The sequence below is a fragment of the Pochonia chlamydosporia genome, assembly GCF_001653235.2.
Source record: "Pochonia chlamydosporia 170 chromosome Unknown PCv3seq00008, whole genome shotgun sequence".
Classification (NCBI taxonomy): Eukaryota; Fungi; Ascomycota; class Sordariomycetes; order Hypocreales; family Clavicipitaceae; genus Pochonia; species Pochonia chlamydosporia.
The window spans coordinates 430,789-456,918 of NW_019154043.1; the positions used below are offsets into that span (position 1 = coordinate 430,789).

General features: G+C 44.4%; 5 protein-coding genes and 1 non-coding gene across 6 annotated transcripts; 2 read left to right on the forward strand and 4 right to left on the reverse strand.

The window, feature by feature from the left end:
• Positions 1-390: 390 nt before the first annotated feature.
• On the reverse strand, positions 391-6,104 carry VFPPC_18200 (hsp90 co-chaperone cdc37 protein; the record flags this gene model as incomplete). Its single annotated transcript, XM_022429850.1, has 6 exons — positions 391-526; positions 606-1,114; positions 1,261-1,487; positions 4,727-5,564; positions 5,684-6,022; positions 6,084-6,104. The coding sequence occupies 6 exons, from the start codon at positions 6,102-6,104 to the stop codon at positions 391-393; spliced, it is 2,070 nt and encodes a 689-aa protein (XP_022285127.1).
• An 8,437-nt stretch (positions 6,105-14,541) lies between these two features.
• On the reverse strand, positions 14,542-16,101 carry VFPPC_06770 (FAD binding domain-containing protein; the record flags this gene model as incomplete). Its single annotated transcript, XM_018285750.1, has 2 exons — positions 14,542-15,586; positions 15,671-16,101. 2 exons carry the CDS (start codon positions 16,099-16,101, stop codon positions 14,542-14,544), a joined length of 1,476 nt encoding a protein of 491 aa, XP_018138536.1.
• A 483-nt stretch (positions 16,102-16,584) lies between these two features.
• Positions 16,585-16,668, reverse strand: VFPPC_17342. The gene has a single exon. It is a non-coding gene; the product is annotated as a tRNA-Ile (tRNA).
• Positions 16,669-17,012: 344 nt separating this feature from the next.
• VFPPC_06769 (alpha/beta hydrolase family domain-containing protein) lies at positions 17,013-17,836 on the reverse strand (the record flags this gene model as incomplete). The annotated part of the gene is made up of 2 exons (XM_018285749.1): positions 17,013-17,497; positions 17,638-17,836. The coding sequence occupies 2 exons, from the start codon at positions 17,834-17,836 to the stop codon at positions 17,013-17,015; spliced, it is 684 nt and encodes a 227-aa protein (XP_018138535.1).
• Positions 17,837-18,814: 978 nt separating this feature from the next.
• VFPPC_14106 (carboxylic acid transporter) lies at positions 18,815-20,643 on the forward strand (the record flags this gene model as incomplete). The annotated part of the gene is made up of 6 exons (XM_018291877.1): positions 18,815-18,907; positions 18,965-19,068; positions 19,130-19,141; positions 19,200-19,257; positions 19,319-19,511; positions 19,571-20,643. 6 exons carry the CDS (start codon positions 18,815-18,817, stop codon positions 20,641-20,643), a joined length of 1,533 nt encoding a protein of 510 aa, XP_018138534.1.
• Positions 20,644-21,984: 1,341 nt separating this feature from the next.
• On the forward strand, positions 21,985-24,164 carry VFPPC_06768 (C6 transcription factor (Ctf1B); the record flags this gene model as incomplete). Its single annotated transcript, XM_018285748.2, has 2 exons — positions 21,985-22,539; positions 22,608-24,164. 2 exons carry the CDS (start codon positions 21,985-21,987, stop codon positions 24,162-24,164), a joined length of 2,112 nt encoding a protein of 703 aa, XP_018138533.2.
• Positions 24,165-26,130: the final 1,966 nt, after the last annotated feature.

Here is a 26,130-nt window from a genome sequence, read left to right on the forward strand (position 1 = left end):
TAAAGTGAAATCAATCGTACCAAAGTGCTGGAGGAATAATTTAGCACACTTAATTATGTTACGTGAATATGAATATGAATATCACCTTAGCGCGTGATATCACAATACGCAGGTCTGTAACCTATGCCGGCTCTAACTGTCACCAAATAAAAGGTTCAACCTAGCTGATAACCATGGCACCGTCAGAAGCTTCAATTGACGAAGGTTCAATCGCATCACTAGTTACAGAAGCTAGTCATCGCCCTAGATGATAGAAGGCGCCCGTGAATATCAATCGGACCACTATAAGAAGCCCTGAATATTCCTCCCTAGATAGACGAAAATCAAAGATCAAGTCCACTGTTCAATGACTCTAGCAGCTATCGCGTGAAACTAACCCACTGTGCCAGATTATACCTGACTATTTGAAACGATCTCTTGCGTTCCCACATTAGGCACCTTCCTGGATTCGGCGACATTAGCGAGGTTGCTGCTTCTTGCCCTCCTCTCGTCCTCAAACACGAGGCGTGAGGCGATAATATCAACGCTATTAACAGTATCTCCGAGTTAGAAGTCTTTTGCATGGTATTGATAATAGTGTGTTAAAAGGGTAGCAGCAAACTTACAACATAACCACTGGGAATAGAGCCTCTAGCGTGTACATGAACGTATCAAGCTGGCCAGCCACACTCCTGTACTCAAGGTACTCAATGCCTTGCTTTTTGCGCAAGGTATACGTCACAGCGCGCCCAATGCCAATAAACGTTAGCGTAGCGACGCGTATCTCGCCACTGCGCATGAGGAGCCGGTACAGCTTGCCGCTGCTCATAGGGCTTGTTATTGACGACCGGAGCGCTAAGCGAAGCGTCTTTAGTAGGAACACAGCCGTTACGCACTCAGCTAACGCGATAGCCACGAAGCCAGTAATAGACAGCCTGATGTCGATGGGTTGGCGTAGGGCATCAGGCATTTTCCCGAGGACATTAAGTAACCCGATCACGGCGACAACGATACGGGCAGCCATAAAGACGAACATTACCGCCCAGAAGAGCATTAGGAAGATCACGCGTTCCCTAGTTTGCAAGATAGGGGCCAGTATAAAGTAGCCATAGAAGGGTAGTGTACCCTCTTGAATCTATAGAGGCATGCCAAAGAGACCATTGCGTTAGTTGAAAGTAGCATAGCCGACCAGGATTAGGACACAGATAGAGGCACTAGGGGAGGACTGAAGCGGTAGGGGAAGTGCAGCTTTCTTTACCTGCACGGCAATATCGCACTTACTAGCCAAGCGAGATAGCAGAACGCGATAGAGACGACCTTATTAATGAACGGCGGGTTAGCAGTATAAGCATAGTATGCTAAACCAGCCAGAGCACCCGCAGCGGAGCTAACAATCGGCACCAGAAGGAGAAGCGAAAACCCGCCCGTGATGCCAGCAATTATAAGGCCAATAAGAACATTATGAAGCCCAATAGTGCTAAGTATGGAACTAGTTGTTTCCCAGTAGACTGGTATATTAGTAGTCGTATTTAGTGCCATGGCGTTTGAACCGACGGGGTCCTGAATAATAATATAGTCTTGAGGGCAGAGGGTGGGTCTCTATTTTGTAAACGGATCTCCATGCTATCTATCCATAATGCATCCATTACCCTCGTTCCCCATGGAGCTTTCTATCCATTCTAGTGATTTGATAATGAAGGTATTTTGTGTTCGGAGGATGTAAAACCGCCAATAACATGATACAATGTAGCCAAGATATTAGGCGCCACTATATGCACGCACGCCACCAAAAGGAATCATAGCGATACGAAGATCAAGAATGAAAAGCCAGTAACTGTCTAGACTATGTGTATTTAGTAGCTATCAGAGGTCTCGACCAAAAGCCATGCATCCAGAGCCAATAACCCTCCCCCCTCCTCAAACTCGCAATAGCAAGCACTTGAGACGTGTGCTGCTGGACGCACGACGTGAAGCTTGCCAGCATCTCAGTGGCCACGGCGACGATGGAGGCGGTAGTGCACTAAACCAAACACAGCACTGGATTGTGATCTTGGATCGATGCCGGCAACACGGAAACCAAGGTGGCGACACCAGTTGAATAGTGGACGTCCACATCCACATTCACAACCACTCAACTCAATCATCGCGGCAATGTCTACTCGCGGGACCCCGCGAATATTACTAAGCACATTCTAGTACGCCAACGAAGGGACGCCATTTTCTGAGATTGGCTGGCAATCCGCATAGGACTAAACGAAGCCACTGCCAAATGACTGAAGTTAAAATGCTACGTGACACCTTGCACTTTAGAGTGGTGGTGCAAGGCGTACAATCAGCCGAGGCTGTAGATCTCCGGTCAACGATAAGGCAGTTACTAAACAATTAAGTATCTACAGTTATACATTTATTGCGTTATCTACGTTAATAGCATGAAGTGGAGCTATATGGTCCTGTGGCCATTCTTATACGGATTCTGAGTAAGAACCTGCTAACTTCTAAGCCTTTAGTCTCTTATCTTTATCTTAATACCCTCTAGGGGGAATGTGTATGTTAGACGATTGCGGTTAAACGAGGCATCTAGCATTAAACCCTGCAGCGTTTTCACACGCGAGATAGCCACATAACTTAAACCTGTCTAGAAGTCACAGCAGGATAGATCTATTATAATCCTGTCTTTAGTAATGCTCTGTGACTTATAAACTATAATAGCATAGCATATAATCAGAGGAAACTAAGTGCGAGTGTAGAGTATAGCTCTAACGAGAAAGTCTCTATCTACTGGCAGAATTAAGACAATCTTTCTACTGTTTGCGGTGGTTAGGAATGCTAGTCTGGTATATTTATTAAACTCCATTATAATTACACATGGTTAGTTTTAGATAGAGTTAACCCCAGGCGCCCAGCTAATATTATACACTGTGCTATGAGCGCTATTATAGAGACTAACTTATTGCCAGATATTGCATGTTAACATTAAATGGGCACTAATGCATATAGGGACTTATTTCGCAAGGTTGCTCGCCTTATTATCTAGAGCAATAGCCGCGCCAGAGCTAACGTTTGCAGCGATAACCTAGATGACTGGTTAGCTAAGGCAGTCAAGGTGGTAGTAATTATATTTGTTTACCCGGTCTTTTATAGCGTATACCCATAAGGCGTTGGTAAACCTAGCGGCCTCTTAATTATCTAGCTTTGCCTGCACGCGGCTAGAGAGAAGTTTCCAGGACTTATGGGATAGCTAGAGCAGCTAAAGTTTCCTAAGAGCCTTGCAAAAGACCGCTTAATTATCACTATACTGCTGCTAAATAACACTTAGAAAGACAGTTTTATTAAAGCATATATATATATTCCTGCCCTTAATCTCTACTCTCTGTACTTCTTTGTTATAATATAGCGGCTTCTGTAGAATAGAAGGCAGCTAAAAGAAGTCACCCACTAAAAGAATATTAAGTTTGCCAAAGAACTCCTTATTTCTATGCGGAAATGCCTTATAGAGATAGTTATTAATCTAGGATAGCTAGCGCAGTCCTAGCATGCTTTTCTCGTTAATAATTAAGTACTAAATATCCTTTAGCTTCTTCTAGAGCTACGCTGTATTAATAGCAAAGAGCAGTCTAAAGTCCTTATTAATCGAGAGGTAAAGCAGCAAGTGCAAAGTGGTGCCTAATATCTAATTTCCTGCAATGCTCATAGGTATAGCACGCTAGATAGTTTGTTGGCCCAAAACGAACACACCCAAGAGCTCAGAGCGCCCTGCAAAATACCGCACTTACACGCAACTTATCAGCAATTTAGTCTAGATTATCACTTCCCTTTAGTTTAAGTAGTCAGAATCCTTCTAATTGCCTAGATTAAATCGTATTTAATCCTTAATTGCTTTAGTCTTTCCGAAAGACCTCAGCAATATCGTTTGGTGGTGTACCTCCGTGAGGTGCAACCTGTGGCAAAGGGAAGTGCTCTTAGTTAACAAGGGATTTAGCAAATAAGCAATAAATGCGTCTAGTAAATAGCTCTAGTTAAGAAAATCGCAGTTAAGTCTATTAATTAATAGTTGTCTAGCTAGAGAGGGCAGAACCTCTCTTTTATCTGTGCGGTAGCTATAAGATCAAATAAAAACACCAAGTCCCTTTTTCCTATCCCTTGTTAAGCCCCCAGGTGTGAGCAATTCCGCCCACATAATAGGTGTCCTTTCCTGCCTGTTACAGCCTAAAGTTACGCTAAGAGCAGGTTAATTAGATATAACTTACCCGTGCTACCGCTACTATCCACATAGAGTAATAGCTAGAAACAGTCTTAGGTTAGAAAGTGGTCTATTACCGTGTTATATACTAGTGTTATAGAGGGTATTTAAATAAGCAAAGTAAGGGATAAAAGGAGTAATCTTATATTTATAGCAAAATAGCGGATATCTAGCAGTTAGAATAGTAATAGTCTTAATCTCTAACTCTTCTTTAAATCCTAAAGATCTCTTCTCCCCTTTCTTTTATGCTAGAAGTAGGGTAGTAGTGTGGTATTTACTACTCATATTTGCCCTCTTACTGTTAAAGCCGCCAAAAGCGGCGGTAGTTCCCGCCAGATTTGGTGGGGAGAACAGCGCCCCCTGGATTCAAGCTGTAGCTGTGTCGATGATATCGCGTTCTATACTAAGACAACCGGCCTTTTCGTCGAAAGAAAACACGCACATATACATCAGCAGAACCGTTGCTAAACGGGGAAAGGATCCAAAAAAATGGACAACTTGCCTCACTAAGAAGAGCAACCATATCTTCGGCATCCTTAACTCCCATCTTCCCCAGAACTTTGTTAACCTCGTCCAACGAGCCAGTTTCAAGTGCAGCTCTCATGTCGGGAGAAAATTGCTTGAAAATTGTGCGGGCCTTCTTTTCGTCATCGTCCTCAGAGTCCAGGCGGGGAACTCTGATTTCAATGGTCGTGTCTTTATCGATAGCGTGAATTTGGATATGCTCCACGTCTTCATCCTTTGTGGCACGTTGCTCCGCGTTTTCCTTGGCAAGCTGCTGTATACGCTGAAATCGCTCGTCAACATCCTTGGTGAAAGCCTCTTGAGCACCATGTCCCGGTGAAGTCATCCCTTTGAAGAAGACGGTGACACCGTCAGGGCCTAACGTACGGCACCACTGCAGGAGCATCGCTTGATGCACATACTGCCTCGCTCGGGCGTCATCTTCTTGCTCTAGTGCTATGTTGAAGGCTTCAACTAGGAGACCGTCTATATTGGACTCTTGGAGTATGTCGGGGTGAGAAGAGATGAAGTCGCGACTGGCTGGGTAGTTTGAGGGTTGAATTTCTGCAAACTTCTTCGCGTCCGGCGATGCTACAGCCTGAACCAACTCTCCGGTAGAATCAGTCGAGTTATCAGCTGAACTCCCAACATCCACCTTGCCTGTGTCATAATTTGGGTTTAGTAGCTCTGGTTGTGTTGATGTCGATCTTCCTACAGACTTCTTGTTCACATGAGAGCTATCGAAGCCTATGCGATAGCTCTCACTGGTGATCTTGGTTCCATCTGACTTCAGTAATTCTTTCAGTCTGTTGTCTGATTGAGCGATCAGGTCCGCAATCATCTGCCGGTGAACATGAATCTCCCGCACGAAGCTGTCGAATCGTTCTGCAGCCGGCGTGCCTCTTTCATCCAATGTTTTATTCACTTCATCCAGTAATCCGGCGATCATCTTCGAATTACAGTTAAGGATTGCTCGGGCTCAAGCACACCCTCTGGAGGCGGTGGCGGATTGTCGTCCTCTGGGTTACGCATGGCCAGCGCCATGTTCATTTCGAATGCAACCTCAGTTGGGCTTCTGTTGTGAGATTCCGGTCCAGCCGCTTCCAAAGATTGAAGCAGATCGGATACTCTCTGCAAGAGCCTACTATTCACAACAAGTTCATAATTGAGACCATCGATGTTGATTTTACGTTGCCGTCGCTCATTATGGATTTGATTCTGCTTTGCTCTGATAAAGGATCGCTTGTCGACGTTGGGATGTACCTCGATGTCGGAATCGTCGCTCAGTTCTAGGGCATCCTACACGATTGCCGTTTGTACTAGCTTCTTTAGACTATTGTTCATATGATACATTACATACCCATTTGCTGTAGTCAACCATCTTGGGGACTCAACGGTGCCGTCTGGTTGTACTCACGGCTACAGCACACCTAATGCACGATGTATGTCCTCGCGGCGTAATGATGGCACAGAGGTTCAGTGAAGGGACTCGAACCTAACGATTTAGAGTGGCTGGCGTTGCTGTTGATTCTTGAGTGCCTAAGGATGCTCGTGGTGACTTGTTTGGTGACTTCTCGCTTTTGCTGATGCCCAAACATGGAGGTGAGTCGGTGACAACCAACATGCAGATATTCAAATTATTGATCTGCTGACTCATGATTTGTTCCAGCTCTCTCAAGTTCTCAACCAACAGCGACTCCGCCAATCTCCTCCAATTTGACAACCTGGCGGTGAGCTATGCACTCTAGGTTAATCAATTGACATGAGTTCAGCAAATTTCGGGATTTACAAAGTTATAAACTGCTACTATATCAAAAACATATAAACTGGGCTATTACCGTCGGGGCCACCTTACTACGGGAAAGCCTGGTTGCACATAATTAGATACTTTGGACCCAGTTGACTGCTTCATGAAACCGTAACTACTGTCGGAAGAATGGCTTACTGTATGTTGGCACTGCAGCGTAGATTCATAGGCGAATTGTGCTCCATCGTCAATCACATACGACCACAGCCGCTAGCAGAGCTCAGGATCCCGTCCGATCTCCCAGGAGAATCTAGCGAGCGCCGGATTAGTAGTTGGGTCGGTGACGACCAGCGAATACCTGGTGTTGTATGTTTTTTTGCCCCAGGTGCCATTTTTTGACTCCATAGATACCTGGATACAAAGATTTATAGGGCCCATACGCTACCCCATCTACTACATACGACCATAGCCGCCAGTAGAGCTCAGGATCCCGTTTGATCTCCCAAGAGAATCTGGCGAGCGCTAGATTAGTAGTTAGCTCGGTGACGACTAGCGAATACCTAGTGTTGTATGTTTTTTTGTGCCGGGTTTCGTTTTTTTGACTCCACAGATACCAGTTGGCCCGAATACACAGATAAGACCCATAGGCCACCCCGCTCACCACATACGATCACGGCTGCCAGTAGAGCTCAGGACCTCGTTAAGCTCTTCCCTGGGGTTTGTGGCCCTCCAAATATGTAGTAATGTGTCTCTTTTTTTTTTTTTTTTTTGGAGGATGTGGTGTCCGTTTTTGGAGACAGAGAGCTGAGAGTTAGTGTGGGAGGATTACGGCCATCTCGAGCGTTGGCGAGTCTAAAAGAACAAAACGCCAGGCAAGCGCTGGTGCTGGCGTTTGCAACACCTCAGAATTGCTGACTTGGACTTTGTTGGCGCAAAGCAAACACACCAAAAGCTTAGAGCAGCCCGCAAAGTGATGCACTTACACGCAAGTCGTTAGCAATGTAGCTTAAATTAGGGAATTGCTACGGGGGCCTGACACTTTGGCTACGGGGGCCTAACTCTTACGGGGGCCTGACTTTTACCACTTTTAATTCGTCCCACGTGTTCCTGTTAACCACCTTAGATTCTGCCGCCTTCACCTTAAGTACCTAGGCCTTTATCTGTAGACTTACCGTTATTATGCGTGTAGTGCTCTCCCCACAATGCTTTTAGGTTAGGCAAGAGTTTAACTCTACCTAAGCTAACAACTAAATTAAATGGGAATTATCTAAGGAGCCACACTAAATGCTTAAGAATGCTTTGCCTATTTATATAGTATTAGCTGCCTGCTATACAGCTATATCTACTCTAAGGAGGTTAGGCATATAACAAGCAGTTATTGCCTTTTATAGTTATAAATAGTATATTACTACCGTATAAGAGGGATATAGCACTTAGTAGCCTAAAAACTTTAATCTATAATAGTTTCTCTCTTATATTTTCGCCTACCTCCATCTAGGGATAGGGGCTTCTTTGTTTTCTATAGCCCTATAGCTATAAGTTAACAGCTTGTCACATAACTTTAAGATTACCTAAGATTAAGTATAGCAGCGCCAAAAGTGCCAATTATATTGCGTGAGAATTATCCTAGAATTATCTAAAGAACATATAATAGAAGGGAATAAATACAGCTATTTATCTTATTACAGCTTTACTGCTTTAGTAAAGCTATAACAAGTAACCACAATCTAATACAATCTTAAGACTAGGAGTTATTAGTAATATAATGCTGCGTTACAGCATTATAGCATTATAAAAAGTAATAATTTACCCTATCTTAAAGTCATAATAGCTAATAGCCTAATATGCAATATAGCTCTTATTTAACTATATAGATAGTTATGCAAACGCATTACCCTTTATTTCTAAGACCCACAAGCATAAGAACGTTTTATAGTAATATTTATATCTATATCTAAACATTCTGCTCGCGTAAATCTTTGCTAACAGCAAAGTTACAGTCTAAGTGATTAACTGCGCTAACAAAAATAATAATATTCTAGCTAGCACGCTAGATCTAGTCCTTTACTATTAATAAGTAGTTCTAGTATAAGTATTAGTTAGTTCTATAGACTTAGGGATAATAATGCCCTAGATAACCTGTTTGCCTCCTTTTTGCAGACGTTTTTAAGCATATTACATCCTTATAGCTCGCAAGGTCTCTATAAGCCTGCATAGGAGCTTTATTCTAATTATAAGATCTATCTCTAAAATGACTTCTTCCGTGAATAAAGACAAAGTTAACAAGTAATTACGCTTATCCTAGGGCTAGAGCTTAATCTATTTGCCCCTAAACCTCCTAAATTACTCCTATCCGCCCAGTAACCCCTAATAAGAATAAGAGCCAAGTTTAAATCCATAATAAGTATAGTATAGGAGGTTATAAGCAAAGGCTAAAGGTTAACCATAGATCTTGCTTAATTATACAAATAGGTATAAGCTTAGAGAGAAAGATAGGGATAGTCTCTATTAAGCTTAGAAGCATATAACTCTCCTCCACCATATTCTCTAGCCTATACGTTCCCACCACAATCATCCTAATCTTTACTATTGCCCAAGAATATTACTCTACTGCCTATTTAATAATCTTAGTCCCCTATTCTAGAGCTAATCCCAAACCTAATAATCCCAGGCAACCTAGCTCTCTCAGCTAAAGCTCTTTTTAATACAGTAAATACATTTGCAAAGAAGAACAGATTTAGGATTATTCGGCGGAATTAATACTCTTATAAAGGACAGGTAATTAGATATTCTTTTTAATGTGACTAGTTTGGCTAACCTTAGGCCCTAAGAGGCACTAGTCTTTAAAATCAAAAATCTTAGAAGTATAGATGTAAATGGAAAATAACTGCTAAGTCTTTAAAGGAAGGGCTCTAGCTTCTTTAATAACATAAGAATCTAAAATATCACTAGTATAACTATAAACTAAGCATTACCCTATCTGCGTATCCTTCTTATTAATGCCTTACCGGCCTAGTTAAAGCAACTATTAAGTTAGTTAGCTGTTAGGCAGGTATTTAAGCTAGGGATATAGCTGCTATTATTAAAGAGCAATTCCCTAATGCTATACTCCTGCAAAAGAATATCTATAATACCCGCTTGCTTATTAACTAAGAGAAGCTTAATAGCTATATATCTACCGCTATATTAATTAAACTTTTTAATAAGAAGAAGATCCTATATATTATAAAGTAGGCTATAGATAAGCTAGATAGACTACTTAGCCTTATATAGACCTTTCCTTATTATCTATAGATATAGAAGCGCTTCCCTAAGGTTATTAGCTTTAATAATACATATAATACTAATTACTTTAAGCTTCCTTTATTTTAAGCTATAGGCTAAACCTATCTTAGGATAGTATTTAATGCCGCATTTAGTTTAATAGATAATAAGAGAAGAGAGAGATTCTAATTCCTTACAGAGAGCATTTACAAACTTATTACCAAACACTTAATTTAGCAGCCTAATATTATTATTATAGACTTTAATAAGGCAATAAAATCTACTCTTAATAATTAGTTCCCAAATACACAGTAGTAACTTTACATTTACTATATCCTTTTAAACGTCTTACTTAAATTAAAGAATAAGTAGACTAGTAAACGTAAGGAGAGTACTAGTCCTAGCGCTAGTAAAAACAGAGATATTCCACTCCAGGTAAAGGTTAGGCTAAGCGCTACAAATAAACATCTAATCGCAGAATCTTTAACTTGTAATAAGATTCCTTATACCTACTAAGGTATTATTTTAATATGGAAAAGGGTTCTCTATGCTAAGATAGAGAAAGCCTTTAAGCAAGCATAGAGAGATCTTTGTAAAGAATTTAATAACTAACAAGCTATTCTGTAATACCTCTATTTAACCTATCTGCCTGTTAGTATCTAATAGGCCTGCTGCTTTATTTATTACTATTATAACTTTAGTATCCGTGTTACATCTAGCACAAAAGCAAGCAATAATAATATTAAAAGTTATCTTTTGAACAGCATAAGTAACCTCTACTAACTTATTAAGGCAGTAGAGGATATAATATATAACTAAGAATATGCCTTTATAGATGCTTATAGCTAGGATAATATCCTTACTGCTCCCTAATACCTAGGTTTAATTAGAAACTACCTTAGCAAACTGCAAATAACTATATCGTTAAAGGGACTTAGGCTAATTAATAAGCAATATTGTATTGCTTGCAAGTTTCTGCCGACTAGTAAGAATCCCTTTCTAGACTCAATTAGACCTTATAATAACAACTATATAGTTTTAATTAAACTTAGAATCCCTTGCTATCATAAAATCTACGTAAAGCTAGTTTCTATAATACCTTTTACAAAATGGGAGGTCCACCCACGTTAGCAATTACAAGAATCTATATCCTAAGATCCATACCAATAAATCCTTAACCCAAAGATTGCTATATTATTACGTGGACAACCAAAGAACACTGTGCAGGCTATTCTAGTATGTCTAGCTATCACAGAAAGTAGCCAATCTACAAGTCAATTAAGCGGGCAAAGGCAAGGCCAGCCAAAAGGGAGTCTTAATAAGTTAACCCTAGCTAAGAGAGCGTAAAAGGCGTCTTAAGAAGGTATCATACAAACTAGTAACCAAAGTAGCACCTTAACTCGGCAACATACAGGTAGACTTTCTAAAGTTCTTAGAAGTAGAAAGACAACAGGTATGCGCTATAGTAGCCAGAGGATACAACTAAGTATTCGCAGGACTAGGAGTTAATAGGAATTAGCTAAGGGCAATAATAAGAATACAGGTTACATTATTATAAGGCAATAAAATTAACTAGCGTCTATTAATTAGTATTATCTTGTAATAGTATTACTCCTTTTATCAGGTTTTATCACTATAAGTAATATAGAATATAAGCTAAATAGCGCTGCCGCAATTATGCCTAATCGCCCTAGAATTAACAAGGTTATAGGGATTAGGTACTATTAGTAAAGCTTAGTTTACCGCCTTCAAAAGGAAGTAGCAGTAGGCTACAAAAGTTTTAGACAAATCAAAAGTGGTAAAAGTCAGGCCCCCGTAAGAGTCAGGCCCCCGTAGCCAAAGTGTCAGGCCCCCGTAGCAATTCCCTTAAATTATATCTCCTCACCAAAGTCAAGTAGTTAGAGATCATGTGTAGCCATTGATCAAAAGGTATTTAATCCTCTGTAGCTTTAATCTTTCCAGAAGACTTTAATAATGTCGTTTGGCAGTGCACCTCTGCTACGTGCTATTTCCGTTGAAGACCCTTGGTCAACAAGGGGGAAAGTCGATAAACAAGCAATACGTCAAATAATAAGATAGGGTCAAAAATTCGCGGTTAGATCCGTTGATTGAGTTCTCATTTAGGAGGATAGGCCTCCCTTTTTATCTATATGCTAGCTAAATAATCAAATAAAAACGCCAAGTCCCCGTCCCCTAGCTCCCTTGTCCAGTCCCTATGTGTGAGCAATCCCGCCCACACAGTACGATACGTTTACTTCCCACCATCACTCAATCCCTGGTCATCCGTCTTCCCAGGACAGAGTCAAGTCACAACCCAGTAAAACTCTAGGCAGCCTTTTGGCGCCTAGCCCGCTTCTAACATGCACATCTACAGGAACGTCACCCTGAAAGCATTAGCCTCATACTTGATGGACAGGAAAAGGAGGTATGTCACTTGGGACATTCAATCTCGGCCACGAAAGAAAAGTTCCCGCCAGCACCAGCCTATGACAACTTCCTGTCCCGCACGGACTTTGCAGTAATTTGACGAGCAAGGCTGACGTCGTCAGTGGACTGCAAGCCAAGTTGGCAATTCAAGTTGAAGCCCGTGGAGAATGCCTTGCCGTCAGTGTTGATGAATATTGTATGGTCAATACCACAAGCGGCCTGGGTTACACGGCCGACATTCTGAACTAGTGTAGGACACGCACAAACCCCGGGCTTGTCTCGTATACCCTGGCGGATAACGGATTCATCTTGGAGGTCACTGTCAGCAAATTCGATGCCAAGTTGGCCAGCGTCCATTTTACCTCAGGCAAAACAGCGGCCGTCGGCTGTAATCGCCACAGAATGATTTGCACCACCACATAGTTGTACGACGTGCTGGCCGGAGAAGAAGCGAATTCTTTGGGGATATGCTGGGCTCCCGTACTGTGCGCCAGGGGCGGCCTCGTTGTTGGTGTTGCGGGCCCAAGACCAAACCTCCCCCCGCTGGTCCAATGCAAATGAATGACATTCACCTGAAGCAATATATGTGACCTTGTTCCGACAAACACGGATTGGGAGTGGAACTAGGCTGTTCTGGTGGCGGCCAAATAGCCGATGCCCAAGCTGGTTCTCCTCGCCGTTGCCCCAGCCCCAAACAATTCCCTTTGTGTCGAGAGCCAGAACATGGTTGGTTCCGCAAACGATTTGTGAAATGTTTGGCAGGCCCTTGATGAGTATCGGTGTCGTCTGCTTCTTGATAGGATTGCCTCCAAGATCGTAGCCGAAACACTCGTTACCTTTTGTGTTCTGTATATGTTCAGGCATCGTCTCGTCAGTGGTAGGGACTGGGAAGGTTGGGTGCAAGAAGAAGACTCAATGTTGAACTTACACGAAACGTGCCCCAGCCGTAGACGCTGCCCTTTGTCGTCAAGGCGAATGTACAACTATCCCCTGCAGCAACCTGCGCGAAGACAGCACCCGGCTCAAAATGAGGAAGCGCAACCTCACCAGGAGTAGATTCAAAGGGGTTGAGATCTCCCTCTTCGTCGTCGGATTCGGCATCCATGTCACGAAGGCTGCCATCCCAGTCTGTTGGCCTGCCAAGAGTGCCACTATCATTGATTCCCCATGTGACAATTTTATTATCGGCTGTGATGGCGACGGAAGTCGTGCGAGGCTGCAGTCAGGGTGTGGCCGCCTAAAGAAAAGTCAAGGGTGCACATGTCAACTGGTGGCCTGGCACGGGGTATGTGTAACCGATACATGCTTTTTATGTACTTGACGCGTTCAATGTTGTGGCAATCATCACAGCTCTACCTTCCGTCACGCGTCAAGTCAGTTGTACCAGACGCATTGACACCGCATGAAGTTAAGTGAATAACAATTGCATGTATTGATGTATTGATGAGTCTGGTCCCGATCATGTGGCCAATGGAGAGCTGCCGGAGTACCAGATGCGGCTCAATGCGCCAACGGCCCAATTGCATTCAAATGTCAAGTTGATCCATTGATGTCTGGTGGCGCCACGTTTTCGTGTGACTGCAATATCAAGATATGTGTGGTACGTACTCCCAGTGCCGCAGCTACAAACATTTGAACACACCACTCCACAAAGGTAGAAGGAATTAAGCGGCGCAAGGGAACCTAGATGGACTCGAGGATCGATTCTCATGCAGTAAAAAATATTTTAATGCACTGGTTTTCCACGAACGTCGCCGCAGTGTTGCATCGCCAGAACATAAAGAGCCCTCACGTGTGCAAGTTTAATGTACCCATCAGATAGTTCAACAATTTTTAGATGACCAATCTATCATAGAACTGAACAACAGCTAAAATTCTAATGTATCCATATTGCTTATAGGCTTATTTGTATAACAAAATTTGTGCTTTAGAGCGTTAGCTTCTATTAAAGGAGGTTAAAAGTATAATTACCAAAAAATTAAATACATAGGGAATTAGATACACCTTAACAATGTACGATAATATTACCAACCTATGCGGCTGCTAAATTCGGTCTTCGGTAGTGTCATTCCATCATTTTCGGTAAAGAAAATTTGACGCTAATAGTCATTTATGTAGTAATCTATTTTGGAAACCCAAACTACCGAATTTCGGTTATATGAAGACAACTAATCACAAACCTGTCCGGTGAATTACCCGCAACCAAAATTAGCCATCTACGTAGACCCACTACAGCCTTTATACGACAAGGAATATCGAGAAGAAATAATAGCGTACAGCAACAAAAGGAAGAATGTGGGTAATGCGGCTTCTGCCCAATGGCCGTCTAATGTAGTATTATCTCAGTTCCAAAGTCAAGTCTTCTCACATTGTAGTCTTGCTAATCGTCATGTTGCCCAAACCCCATAGAATATATCCAACTGACCTTGCCCTTCATCCGCTCTTCCTTGAACACGTAATCCAGAACCTGGCCCTTTCGAAATTCCGGCATCATCATGTATTGCATGACCAGGTTCTCGACCGCACTCGGCACTGATAAATATCTCGAAAGAACATAATACCCCAAGTTATGCCAGGCATGCATACGGGTCTCAAGCCCAGACTTGTAAATATCACCCGTGAGCGAGCTCAAAGAGCCCATCCGGACTGCCGCGTACTCGAAAAACACACCCGTGAGGGTGTTGGCATCGACTTTCCCGCTGGGTGTTGCCTGTAGAGACTTGCGAAGACGGTTACAGAGTACCACCACATCCTGAATGCCGTGGTTAAATCCGAGACCAAGATGTGTAGTCATCTTGTGACACGCATCGCCCACAAGGACTATCCGCCCAAAACTCCAGTTCTTCACAAGCCCTTCGTCCAGATTCGTCAACCCCGAACCCAACATCTTTGGCCACACATCCTTGACTTTGACGCCCCTTGTTAGCGGGAACTCTGCGAACTCCTTGGCCATCTTGTCGATATCTTCATCCGTATAACTTGTCCGCTCACTGGTCGGCTTCTGTAGTCTCTTGTATAGGAAAAACCACCCGCGTTCAGGCCCGCTAAAATACATTATCGCCCTGTCCTTGGCCTGGATGTCGTATCCTTGACCAGGCGGAGATGGAGACGGAAATGAACCAAACAGAAGCTTGTATTCTGCTGTGTATGGCTGCTGGGGATCCCATTCTCGTGATGGGTCTTCTGCGAGGGCGAGACCGCGCATCAATAGTCTCGTTTTGCTGTGGACGCCGTCGGCGCCAATCACAATCGACCCGAGAAAGGTACTGCCATCGGCGCAAGCTACAGTTACTCCATCCTGTGCTGTTTGAATGTCAACGACCTTTTTGTCCGTCAGGATATTCTCTCTGATCGTGGTAGGTAGGCCGTTGTATAGCGTCTCGACTAACTCTGCGCGGTGGAAAGCAACGGGCCCGTGGCCATGGCTGGACACAACGTGATGGATCAGTTGAACCATTCTTCATTTATACTATGAAATAGGAACAGTTTGGAGATATGGTTGCACTAACTTTTCACGTATCTGAGTATACCTATTGCTCTCGTTGAAGACGTGACCGCTTGCGAGAAATGAGAGATGGTGGGATAACTCTGCACCACGAGGCAGTAATTCATCTAGAACGCCAAACTGATGGAGAACTCGGAGGGTATGCGGATGGACAATAAGGCTCGCCCCCTTGTCCTCAACGATTGCAGGGCGGCGCTCAAGAAGGACGAAATCGATGTTGGCCAGGTGGAGGGCGTGCGCGGTAGCAAGACCGACTGGGCCTCCCCCAATGATTATAGCTTTGAAAGAACTGTTGGCCGATATCATCTTGAGCTGGCCAATCTGTAATACTTGCGGGAGATGGGGTGCGGGAGCCACCAGCGAGCAGGGAGCCCTCTTACCACTGGGAATGGCATTGAGAGGTCGTTCGCCAGTGATTCTAGCCCACGGCAGCATCGCAGTTTTAATACATCTCCCACGTATTGGCGCTTCATTTCGAATCCGTACATCAGTAACGGGATAGAGCTTAGCTTTTCCGCGACTGTTGCTTAGTTCCCGGAAGCTAACTAAAACACTGGGTTTCTAATTCCGGGGGATCCTCCGTAAAAGTTATGCCGGAAGAATGCTCCGAACCACGTGTCTCTCCGCGTCGGATTTTCCACGGTGCTGTTGATATATCAACTGTTCCAGCGTTAGAAATGAGTAATTTCTAACTTTTTGCTTTTTCGACTCTAGTCTTACAACGAATTAACGTGATTTGAAGCTGACACCTGAACTCCATCAAGCAAAATATATCCGATTTGAGTATTATGTCCAGCAAAAGCGTAGAAGAAATTTTATTAGGACACACAAAATAAATAAAAATAAGACAAAAAGAAACCAAAAAAAAAAAAAAATAGACAAAAGTAAATCAGCTCAGAAAGCATCGTGGAACGATTTTGCTCCCGGCAGGGCTTGAACCTGCGGCCTCCGCATCACTAACGTTTATTAGTACGAAGCTCTAACCAACTGAGCTACGGAAGCTTTCTGAGATGATTGGCTGTGTAAGGCTGTAAGAATTGGTTTTGTTGGAGGTGATTTGCAAACGATTTTGCAAAGCCAATGCAAGGTTGGCCTGGCTGATTTTACGACAAACATGAGAGAGGGCATCGTGGCATTTAATTCATTTAATATTATGATTATAGTGCTACGTGACTGTGTTAAATGCCTTTCTCACAATTTCTCTCCATGGTAAGACATGACTACGGCGAAGGGTATGGCATGAAGTGTATATGCATTCACATCCTCTTTTGCAAGTAAGATGTGGGCAACTCCTCAGAGTAGGAAATTGAATAGTTATTTTAACATTAAACTAACAATCATGTCCTCTAAAGAAATGGCCCATTACGATGAGTAGAAATGTTGCCCTGCTCTCGCCGTCGTCCAGCTCTTGAAGCACCCATGATCCATTCTACGGCATCTTTAACCATATTATTGCTGAACTCGTGCCCTATTCCACCGTAAAGCCTATCATCAATTGTTACTGCATCCTCTCCTTGCCAATTTTGCCGGCTGATTGCGCATGATAGTTGTTGCACAAATGGCTGGGTGATGGTATATGGCACGAGCTCATCCTCCTGTCCGGAACATAGCAGCAATTTCTTTCCCCTGATAGTATGATTGAGAACAGTCCATAAGCGACATTCGTCATTGGACGATAGCGTGATCTTTTCCAGTGCATCTCTTCCAAACAGATATGTCTTTGGGTCGCTGTACATACAGATGTTGGAAACGTCACTGGGAAAAATTCGGCTACCTTGGAAAGAACCCGTCCATTGAACTTTGGACTTACGTGCACGACTCTGCATTAAACCTATATTATGATGTTAGTATGCACCAGTTATTAAAAAAAGTACATTGCGTTCAAGATGGTTGCCAGGGACGTTGGGTCTCACAAGGCACATGCCTCTGATCCACGTCGGCCCTAGGAGGGTTTAAAAAGACTGTACTTACCAGGAATATCAGGGCATCCTACAATAATTACAGCAGAAGCTATCTTGGGCTCCCAGAGCCAAGCTTGCCAGACCACATGTCCGCCCAAACTCCACCCAAGAGCAATGTGGTTTTCGATCTTGCCACTTTCCAAAATATCCTCAAGCTCAACAATGAGTTTCGATAGATCTGTTCGTCCGTGTCTGATGGTATTTACCATATTGATTGCATGTTGATCATTCCCATCAACAAACTCCCGGTTATACGTTTCATTGACCAAACGTGAACCATGGTTGGGTAAGTCAAAGGCCAATGCTAATAGCCCCCGGCCGTGCCTGACGTCTTTGTCTTGGCTCAGCCAAGTGCCAACTGTAAGATGGGCAAATGATCCCATATGCTGCCGTGAATACAACCTTGGGTGTAGCAGCCAGAGACATGTAACGGTTCCAGGATCGACGAGTTGATCCAAGCCATAGACATCAATCAAAATGCCCGCCAATGATAGAGTTGTTACCGAGACCTCCGGCAAGTGTGAAGCTCCCTCCATGTCAAGTTGCTATGCTCGGAAAATACGAAAAGCTGAAAGAATGGAAACTCAGAAGAGGGATCCTGTATGCGTCGGAATATATGGCCGAAACAATTGATCTTTAATAAGTGCATGATGGCAGTTTCTGTGAACCTCATCATCGGGGAATTATACACATTGTGACAAATTGGATCATTTTCAATACATAACAGCCGCATTACATTAATTGTAATATTGCCCTTCTGCTTGGGCGGCTTGAATGTCGTCTATTTGACTCGGCTAATTTCACTGTGCGTAATTAACCGAGACATCACCACAACTCCGTGTGACCCCGTACTTTGCATCAAGCACCTTGCGCTAATTTAATTAAACTATTTCGGTAGTTTAAAGCGTAATACTCCGATTCGGGAGTGATTATCTTGTCTATTTTGCCGACCACTAAACCTTCATGGCAAAATCGCTTTTCCTCTTACGGCCTGGCCGCCAACGCCTAACCAACAACGCCATCTTGAATATCACCGAGGTTTCGGCGAGTTCACAAAGACGCAGGCTTGACTCGCGTTGTCATTGAATAAAGAGACTTTTACCCTCACCTCATGTAGATTCAATGCGAGCATCTGCACTTTGCTAATACTACGATTTCCTGTTTCCTTTATCCCAATCTGAAAAATCATGCGTAACCACATGGAAGCCGGGTGGTTCTATTCACCTAGACAAATTGCCAGATATGCTGCAACTCGAGTGACTAGTCTTAAGCCTCCAAAGGTAAGATATGCGGTCTAATGTTGATGGTTGGCTTTACTTGTCTGATATAAGCAACAGGCAAGAGTTAACAACCCGGTACGAGTTTTAGCGGAATTGAACGGATATCAGTGGTCTATGTTCTTTCTAGGTTTCATAGCATGGGTTTGGGATGCTGTTGACTTGTGAGTTGAATGTTGAGATATCATCCGCTTTGGGAAGCTTGAAAACTAAACCAGCTTATAGTTTCACTGTGTCGTAAGTTGCGACTATACTCTGGCTTCAACTGCGGATCAAGTGCTCATCAGACAAATAGACTAGCTCTGACGGAGATTGCGAAAGATTTTGGTGTTGAAAACTCTGAGGTTTCTTGGGTACGTTACTTTATTAACGTCTATTTCATGACTTTCTTATGTAATAACTGCCTTATCTTAGGGGATAACCGTGTCTCTGATGCTTCGGTCCGTTGGAGCGCTAACATTCGGAGCATTTGCTGATCGATATGGATGCAAGTGGCCCATGATAGTTGCATTGGGTCTCTTCGTTATCCTTGAGCTGGCATCTGGGTTTTGCCAAACTCTACCACAGTTTCTTGCGGTACGATCACTCTATGGTATTGCCATGGGAGGTAAGAAGATTCCGAAGAATAGCTCTCTCGTGTTTTCTGCAGTTACTTACATTGTCCAGGCATGTATGGACCGGCTGCCAGCACAGCATTGTCAGATCTCCCTTACGACGCGAGAGGAGTCCTTTCTGGGCTATATCAAAACGGGTACTCTACTGGCTACTTACTTGCCTGTGTATTTTACAGAGCCTTGGTTCCAACGACTAGTCATGGCTGGCGGAGCCTCTTCTGGTTCTGCTCTGTTCCTCCATTGTTTATCATAGTTTTCCGTTGGTATATGCCCGAAACATGCCACTTCAAGGCATTGAAGGCAAGTAGAGAGGCACAAGTCATAAGCGAGCAAACCACTCAAGAACCATCAGCCACAAGATCTCGCAACACCACAAAATACTTAGAATTGGCTGCTTTCGCGAAAGAATCTGCGAGAGCTATCCGGCAAAATTGGGTTCTGTTTATCTACATGGTCATTATGATGACCGGATTCAACTCCTGCTCCCATGGCAGTCAAGACTTCTTCCCAACTTACCTGAAAAGCCAGGTAAATCTCGATGCTACTCAAGTTGTCATAATATCGGTTGTTGGACAACTCGGCTCTATCACAGGTGGCACCATCTTAGGGTACATCAGCACATATTCTGGCAGACGGCTCATCATGCTGATTGCTTGTATATGCGGAGGAGCTTTGGTACCTGCATATATAATCCCGCGAAGTATGGTTCTCGTCGCAACTGCATTCTTTGAGCAGGTATTTGTTGGCGGCGTTTGGGGACCAATTCCGATTCACCTTATGGAATTGTCACCGCCTGCGCTGCGAACGACGGTCGTAGGCCTGACTTATCAGCTTGGCAACCTGGCTTCATCTGCATGTGCAACGATTCAAGCAATCATTGGCGAGCGATTCCCCCTGGCACCAGGACCACACGGAGAGAAGAGATTCGACTACGGCAAGGTGATTGCAATATTCATGGGCTCTGTTTGGGCGTTCCTTTTTGTCTTACTGCTCATTGGGCCTGAAATGACGCAGGGAGAGAGGGATGCGGAAGCTGAGGCAGCCCGGAATCTGGAGAGGTTGCGACTTGATGGCATGAATCTGGATCAAGTTCAGGTCGTTGTTGCTGAAAAACAGGTGGATTAGGCAAAGGTTGCGACTGGGTGAGACCTGGATTGGGGGTACTTGGGGAAACCGACAGGGGCTTGATGTCCTGACAGGGGAGGGTTGAAGCCTTGTGGATGTCGATCTTGGTCGTTGCAAGTTCTGTCTGACAGGAGCGGAATGCGTCAAGTTGCGAACTTATTTTAAACGAGAACTCTGTATAAATTAGCGGTGGCCAGGTGTGCTGAGCCTGGGACCGTGATGGCTAACCCGGATATTTGCGAGCATGACGATGTGGGCATGTTGATCAGTGATCACACTGTATGTAAAGAAGACTAGGCAAAGTTGACGAGTTTGTCACACATATGACGAGATTCGTCTATCAACATCTAAGCTGAGCAAGCGAGGCTAGTAATTTCGTTTCAAATATAAGTGGGAGACAGGTGCCCGGAAGCTAAGGTCAAGATCACTGCAGGAGTAGGGTTTATACCTTCATCAATGTTAAGCTTTTATCTTTTGGACTCTGGGCTTCTTGTTGTTAGTAGGATTATTGTTAAGTAATATACAATTTCTACGCTTGGTGCTGTCTCTCTCCCCAGTTCCTTTTCGTGCATCTTCCTCGTGCTTAATGCAGATTCGGATACAACTGGAACCCACAGTGTCGCTGATGCAAATGGATACAGTACACCTTGGAACTGACAAGTTATGTCTCCGAGAGGCGAAAAGTTCCAGAATCTGGGGTGGGTGGTATGGATGGCTGTACTAAAACGTCCGTGATCCAGTGGCTAGTTTAGCGGCTGGGGATGACACTGCGGGGAAAATTATTGCGAATAAAGCGAGAGTATTCATGTGAATGACCTGATTTAGGCAAGGGGAGTTTCACAAGTTGTGCCACAGTTGACAAACCACAACCCACAACTTGTTTTCTCGAGTCGGGTTCAACTCGGGAGACCGGGCCCGAAGGCTGAATCTAAATTCCAACAGCTCTTAAGAATAATTAACAACTCCCCAACCCCATTGTCAACCATGTCATGAACAAACCTCGATGACTACAGTTCTGGAAATCAGAGCGTCATGTCTTCAATTACCGTAGCCGCACCGCTGGCTCCAAAAGCGCGCCGATCCCTAAAGGCATGTCGGAAGTGTCACGAACGCAAAGTCCGGTGCGATGTGACCAGAGTCGGAGCGCCGTGCTCCAACTGCCAGTGCGGCCACATTGACTGCATACTCCTGGATGGGAAACGGAGGTTTGTCGCTCTGATCAGGACTCGGGAAATTGTAAGGCAAGCTCGACACCATAGCTGACAACGGCGTTGCGATAGGGGCCGCAAAAAGAGGCAGCATACAGCCTACGAAAATCAGAAAAATACGAGACTCGCCAAGATGCCTTTCAATGGGGACACTCTGCAAGCAGCCAAACAAAGAGGCTCGGGATGTGTTGAGGCACCAAGATCTACATCCTCGGACACCATTGGTAGAACATCACTCACTGCAGAAATCCCCGAGCGTAGACTTACCAATTGTTCATCAGGGAGCTCCATGACGCGAGAGCATACAACAGCCGAATCCAATTATGCGAACGATATCCCCGGGGTAGCAATACCGCCCTACGTCAAACCATTTCCCAAAACCATGAGCAAAGACGACATTGACTACTTAGTTAGGAAGCAAGTATTGAATCTTCCATCGGTTAAGTTCCGTAATATTTGCCTCCAGGGTTATGTCGAATGGGTTCATTTCTTTTGCCCGTTGCTCGATCTGGGAGCATTTCTAAATTCAATATCGTGCCCTTCTGATCAACGGGATGATGGCGTCAGCCTCATGCTCTTGTATGCGGTCCTCCTTACAGGAGTTGCCTTCATCGATGAGCGGTATATCTTGGACGCAGGCTATGAGTCGCGGCTTGCGGTTCGCAAAGAGTTTTTCACCAAGGCAAAGGTAAGTAGTGCTGTTATATTCTCGGCGTTGCCAGTAAAGCTGTAAGCTGATACAGTGTGGACTCGTAGATTTTATACTCATTTGGTTGCGAATTGGACCGGAAAGTGATTGTGCAGTCCTTGCTACTCATGTCCTATTTTCAGGAAAAGCACGACGAACCAACCAACCACTGGTATTGGGCAGAGCTGGGTTGTGTCATGGCTCGCACAATTGGCCTTTTTCTTGACCCGACTGCATCCAACTTGCCAGGCCGAACGAAGCGGCTGTGGAAAAGAATCGGTTGGTCCTGTATTTTGCGAGATCGCGTTCTCAATCTTGGCGTACGAATGCCACCCAAAGTTCGGCAAGAGGAATTCCGGGTCCCAAATCTCGTCGAAGAGGATTTCGAGCCAATGCGATTTACGGAAGAGGTAACGAGCCTCCTACCGGACTGTGAACTTCTTCAAGATGAGCAAATGCAACGACACCTCGCCAGGATGTGCATTGAAAAAACAAAGCTTTGTATCTTACTTGGGGATGTGTTCAACTGTCTCTACAAAGAAGGAAGTCCCAAGCTTGGCGAAACTTCGGAGATAACACTCATTCTCCAACCCAAGTCAGGAGATTTGAACGCGTCAGACGTTGCGGAAATCGGAAACAATCTGCAAACTTGGCTGAAGAACCTGCCGAGTGACGTTCAAAGTCTTCAACCGCTTGATCCCATCATACGCAAAAAGGAACGAATTGCATTTGCACACTCGTCCATGCTTCACATGTTCTATCAAACCATACTTTGTGCCTTTTATAGACCACAGATTCTCGCAGCACCATCGCCAACTGCTCGAGACACTACCACCCAACGCATGAGTTATTCAACCATGATGATAACACGACACTTTGAGGATCTACAAAGCTATGGCCTCATTCAATATCTACCTTCATCCGCCGTCACTTTTCTGCTCACCGCTGCAGTGAACCATCTCGTGGAATACAAAACGGTCGACGAAGAAGACTCGCAAGAGCGGCATCTACGAAGATTTCGCGATTGCTTGGGCTACTTAAAGACTCTTCAAACTGTACATGTGTATGCGAAATATGGCGGAATATTCTTGATAAGCTCTGCCCGCCAAGAGGGTATCACGGTACCTACCGAGCCACCAGACCCAGAGCCAACACAAACGTCGAACGTGCCGTTCAACCCAACAGATCGAGAAGGGCTTGGTCCGTGGGCCGTGGCACATACTCCGGATGTGCTTATGCATGCACCCAACACTGATCCTGCAACTAAAAAGAACAAACGTAGCTTGCGAAGTGAATCGAATTCTATTTCCGCAGATGGGTTCTCATTTCCTGACATCCGGTCAGATGCCGACCAAATATCATCGAACAATCAACTACTTGATGATACTACCTACCACCGCATTGAAGACATGAACTACCACGGTTGGATTCCGGGGGTTGCTCAGAGCGGTGCAGAGCTGCCTGATGCTGATACTGTGTCGAACAGCTCAGGGTTCCTGAATTGTACGCTCTGGGAACATGGCTGGATTGACCAAATCGCGGAAAATTGGCTTGAACAACTACCAAGTGGGCAAGACAGCTTAGGGCTGAATTATACAGTTATGTCGAACATGGAGTTGCCATAGTCTAGACAAGAAAGTGCTGCAGAACGTACACTGTGTGGTGGCATTGGAAACAAGATGTACATGGATTTATCGCAGGGATAGCTTGGCATACCGGTCATAAACAGAAGGTTAACTAAAGTTGAGTTTTCAAAGGCAATTAAACAAAACGTGACTCTTCTCCTTTTGTATTGATCCTCTGACAGCTTCCCCTTAACGAACCTCAAGGTTAAAGGGTTTGTGGTCATCTGTAAGTAGATAGGAGAGCATCAGCACCTGCTTCCATTGACAGGACATAATATCAACGCCTTTTATTACTCCATTTTAAACCGGGGGAGGTGAGATCAACCGAGCTTCCCTGGAAATAAAGCCACGGCCAGTCGCTACCTCTTTTTCAATCGTGGTAAATGTCATGTCCCGCCATCCAAACCTGTTTCTGGCCTTCGGCTAATTTCTTCTCTCAACATCCAACTCGGTTAATTTTCCATTGGGGAACTACAATCCCTCCCCCTCCTTTCCCCTCTGAATGGAACCCAGTGAGCCCGAGTGCCACACAAGGACCTTGGCGTCAGACGATCAGTGGAGATTTCTCCAAATCACAACTGCCGTCATCCTTGGTGTTGTGGAGTTGATTCCAAGAGCTGCCCGATTTGGGCAACTGCTTCTCCTGTGAGAGATGGGTCGAAACTCGGCATCACCCGTGGATATTATTAAATTCCCGGAGCTTAGTTGTAGGCGGGGCATTTTGTTAAAACAACATCTTTGGGGATGACAGGGACATATAAGAAGAGATTAACACCCATCCAACTTCAGCCCTGCTTCCAGATTGTCGCAAGCCCTACCCCTATTTTTTTTGAACGGCCGCTTCCTAATCATGAAGTATTTTAACCTAAACCGTGCGACTGTGCTGCTGCTGCTGATTGGAGCAGCGCACTGTTCCGCTAGGTCTGTGCTGAGAGATTGGGCTGGAGCAGATTGCGCTCCTATTCATCTTCTTGTTGCCCGAGGAAGCACTGAACCTCCTGGGTACGGACAATTAAACTCGCTAGCGTCCAAGATCATCCAAAACAATCCAGGTGCTACGAAAGAAGCTATCGACTATCCTGCCAAACTTCAACCTTACCCGCCATCCGTCAGCGCTGGGGTGATCGCAGTCAAGAAACAGCTTTCTGGATACGTTGAGAAATGCCCGGAGTCCAAAATTGTGCTTTTGGGTTATTCTCAAGGTGCTAATATCATTGGGGATGCCTTGTGCGGTGGAAACACTGGTGGCAGTGGTCCAGATACTCCGCCACTGGACTCGAGCATCAGCCGTCACGGTACGTCTTCCCGGGGTGCTGTGGCACTGAATAGTCCAGTTGTCCTGATGCTTACATGATGAAAGTCTCGGCAATTGTATGGTATGGCGACCCACGCTTCGTTACTGGAGAGCCATTCGACAAGGGTACATCACAAACCAGTGGGGTGAGCATAATGGCCTATGTGCCTCAGACCTTATCAGAAGTCGTTTTCTAATTAGTGTTCCAGATCAACGCAAGAACAGACAGTCAGAGTTGCAAGAATTTTGCTAACGATATTGCGTCATACTGCGATACTGGAGACCCTTTCTGTGCAAGTGGTAATGATGTTATGGTGCATCTTACATATCCGCGTAGATATGATGATGATGCGGTGTTGTTTGTGGGTCAAAAACTCGCATGAAACTGAATTAAACAACATCGGACATGTTTACTCACTTGGAGCACATTTCCAGAGTTTTTTTGCCTACTGATATTTATCTCATAAGGGTTTGGTTGGTTAGGCGTCTAAAACGATTCTGGACACTGGAAACTTACCAATTGCGACTGTCTTACATCTTCTCTCATATCTTCTAATCCCTAAATTCAAGGATATTCTCGCGGCTATCATGACCCATACGCGAAAATTTGCTGTTGGCCGCTGTCATTTGAGATTTGGCGCCACTCCCCAGCTCCTTGCTGCTTCGGCGAGT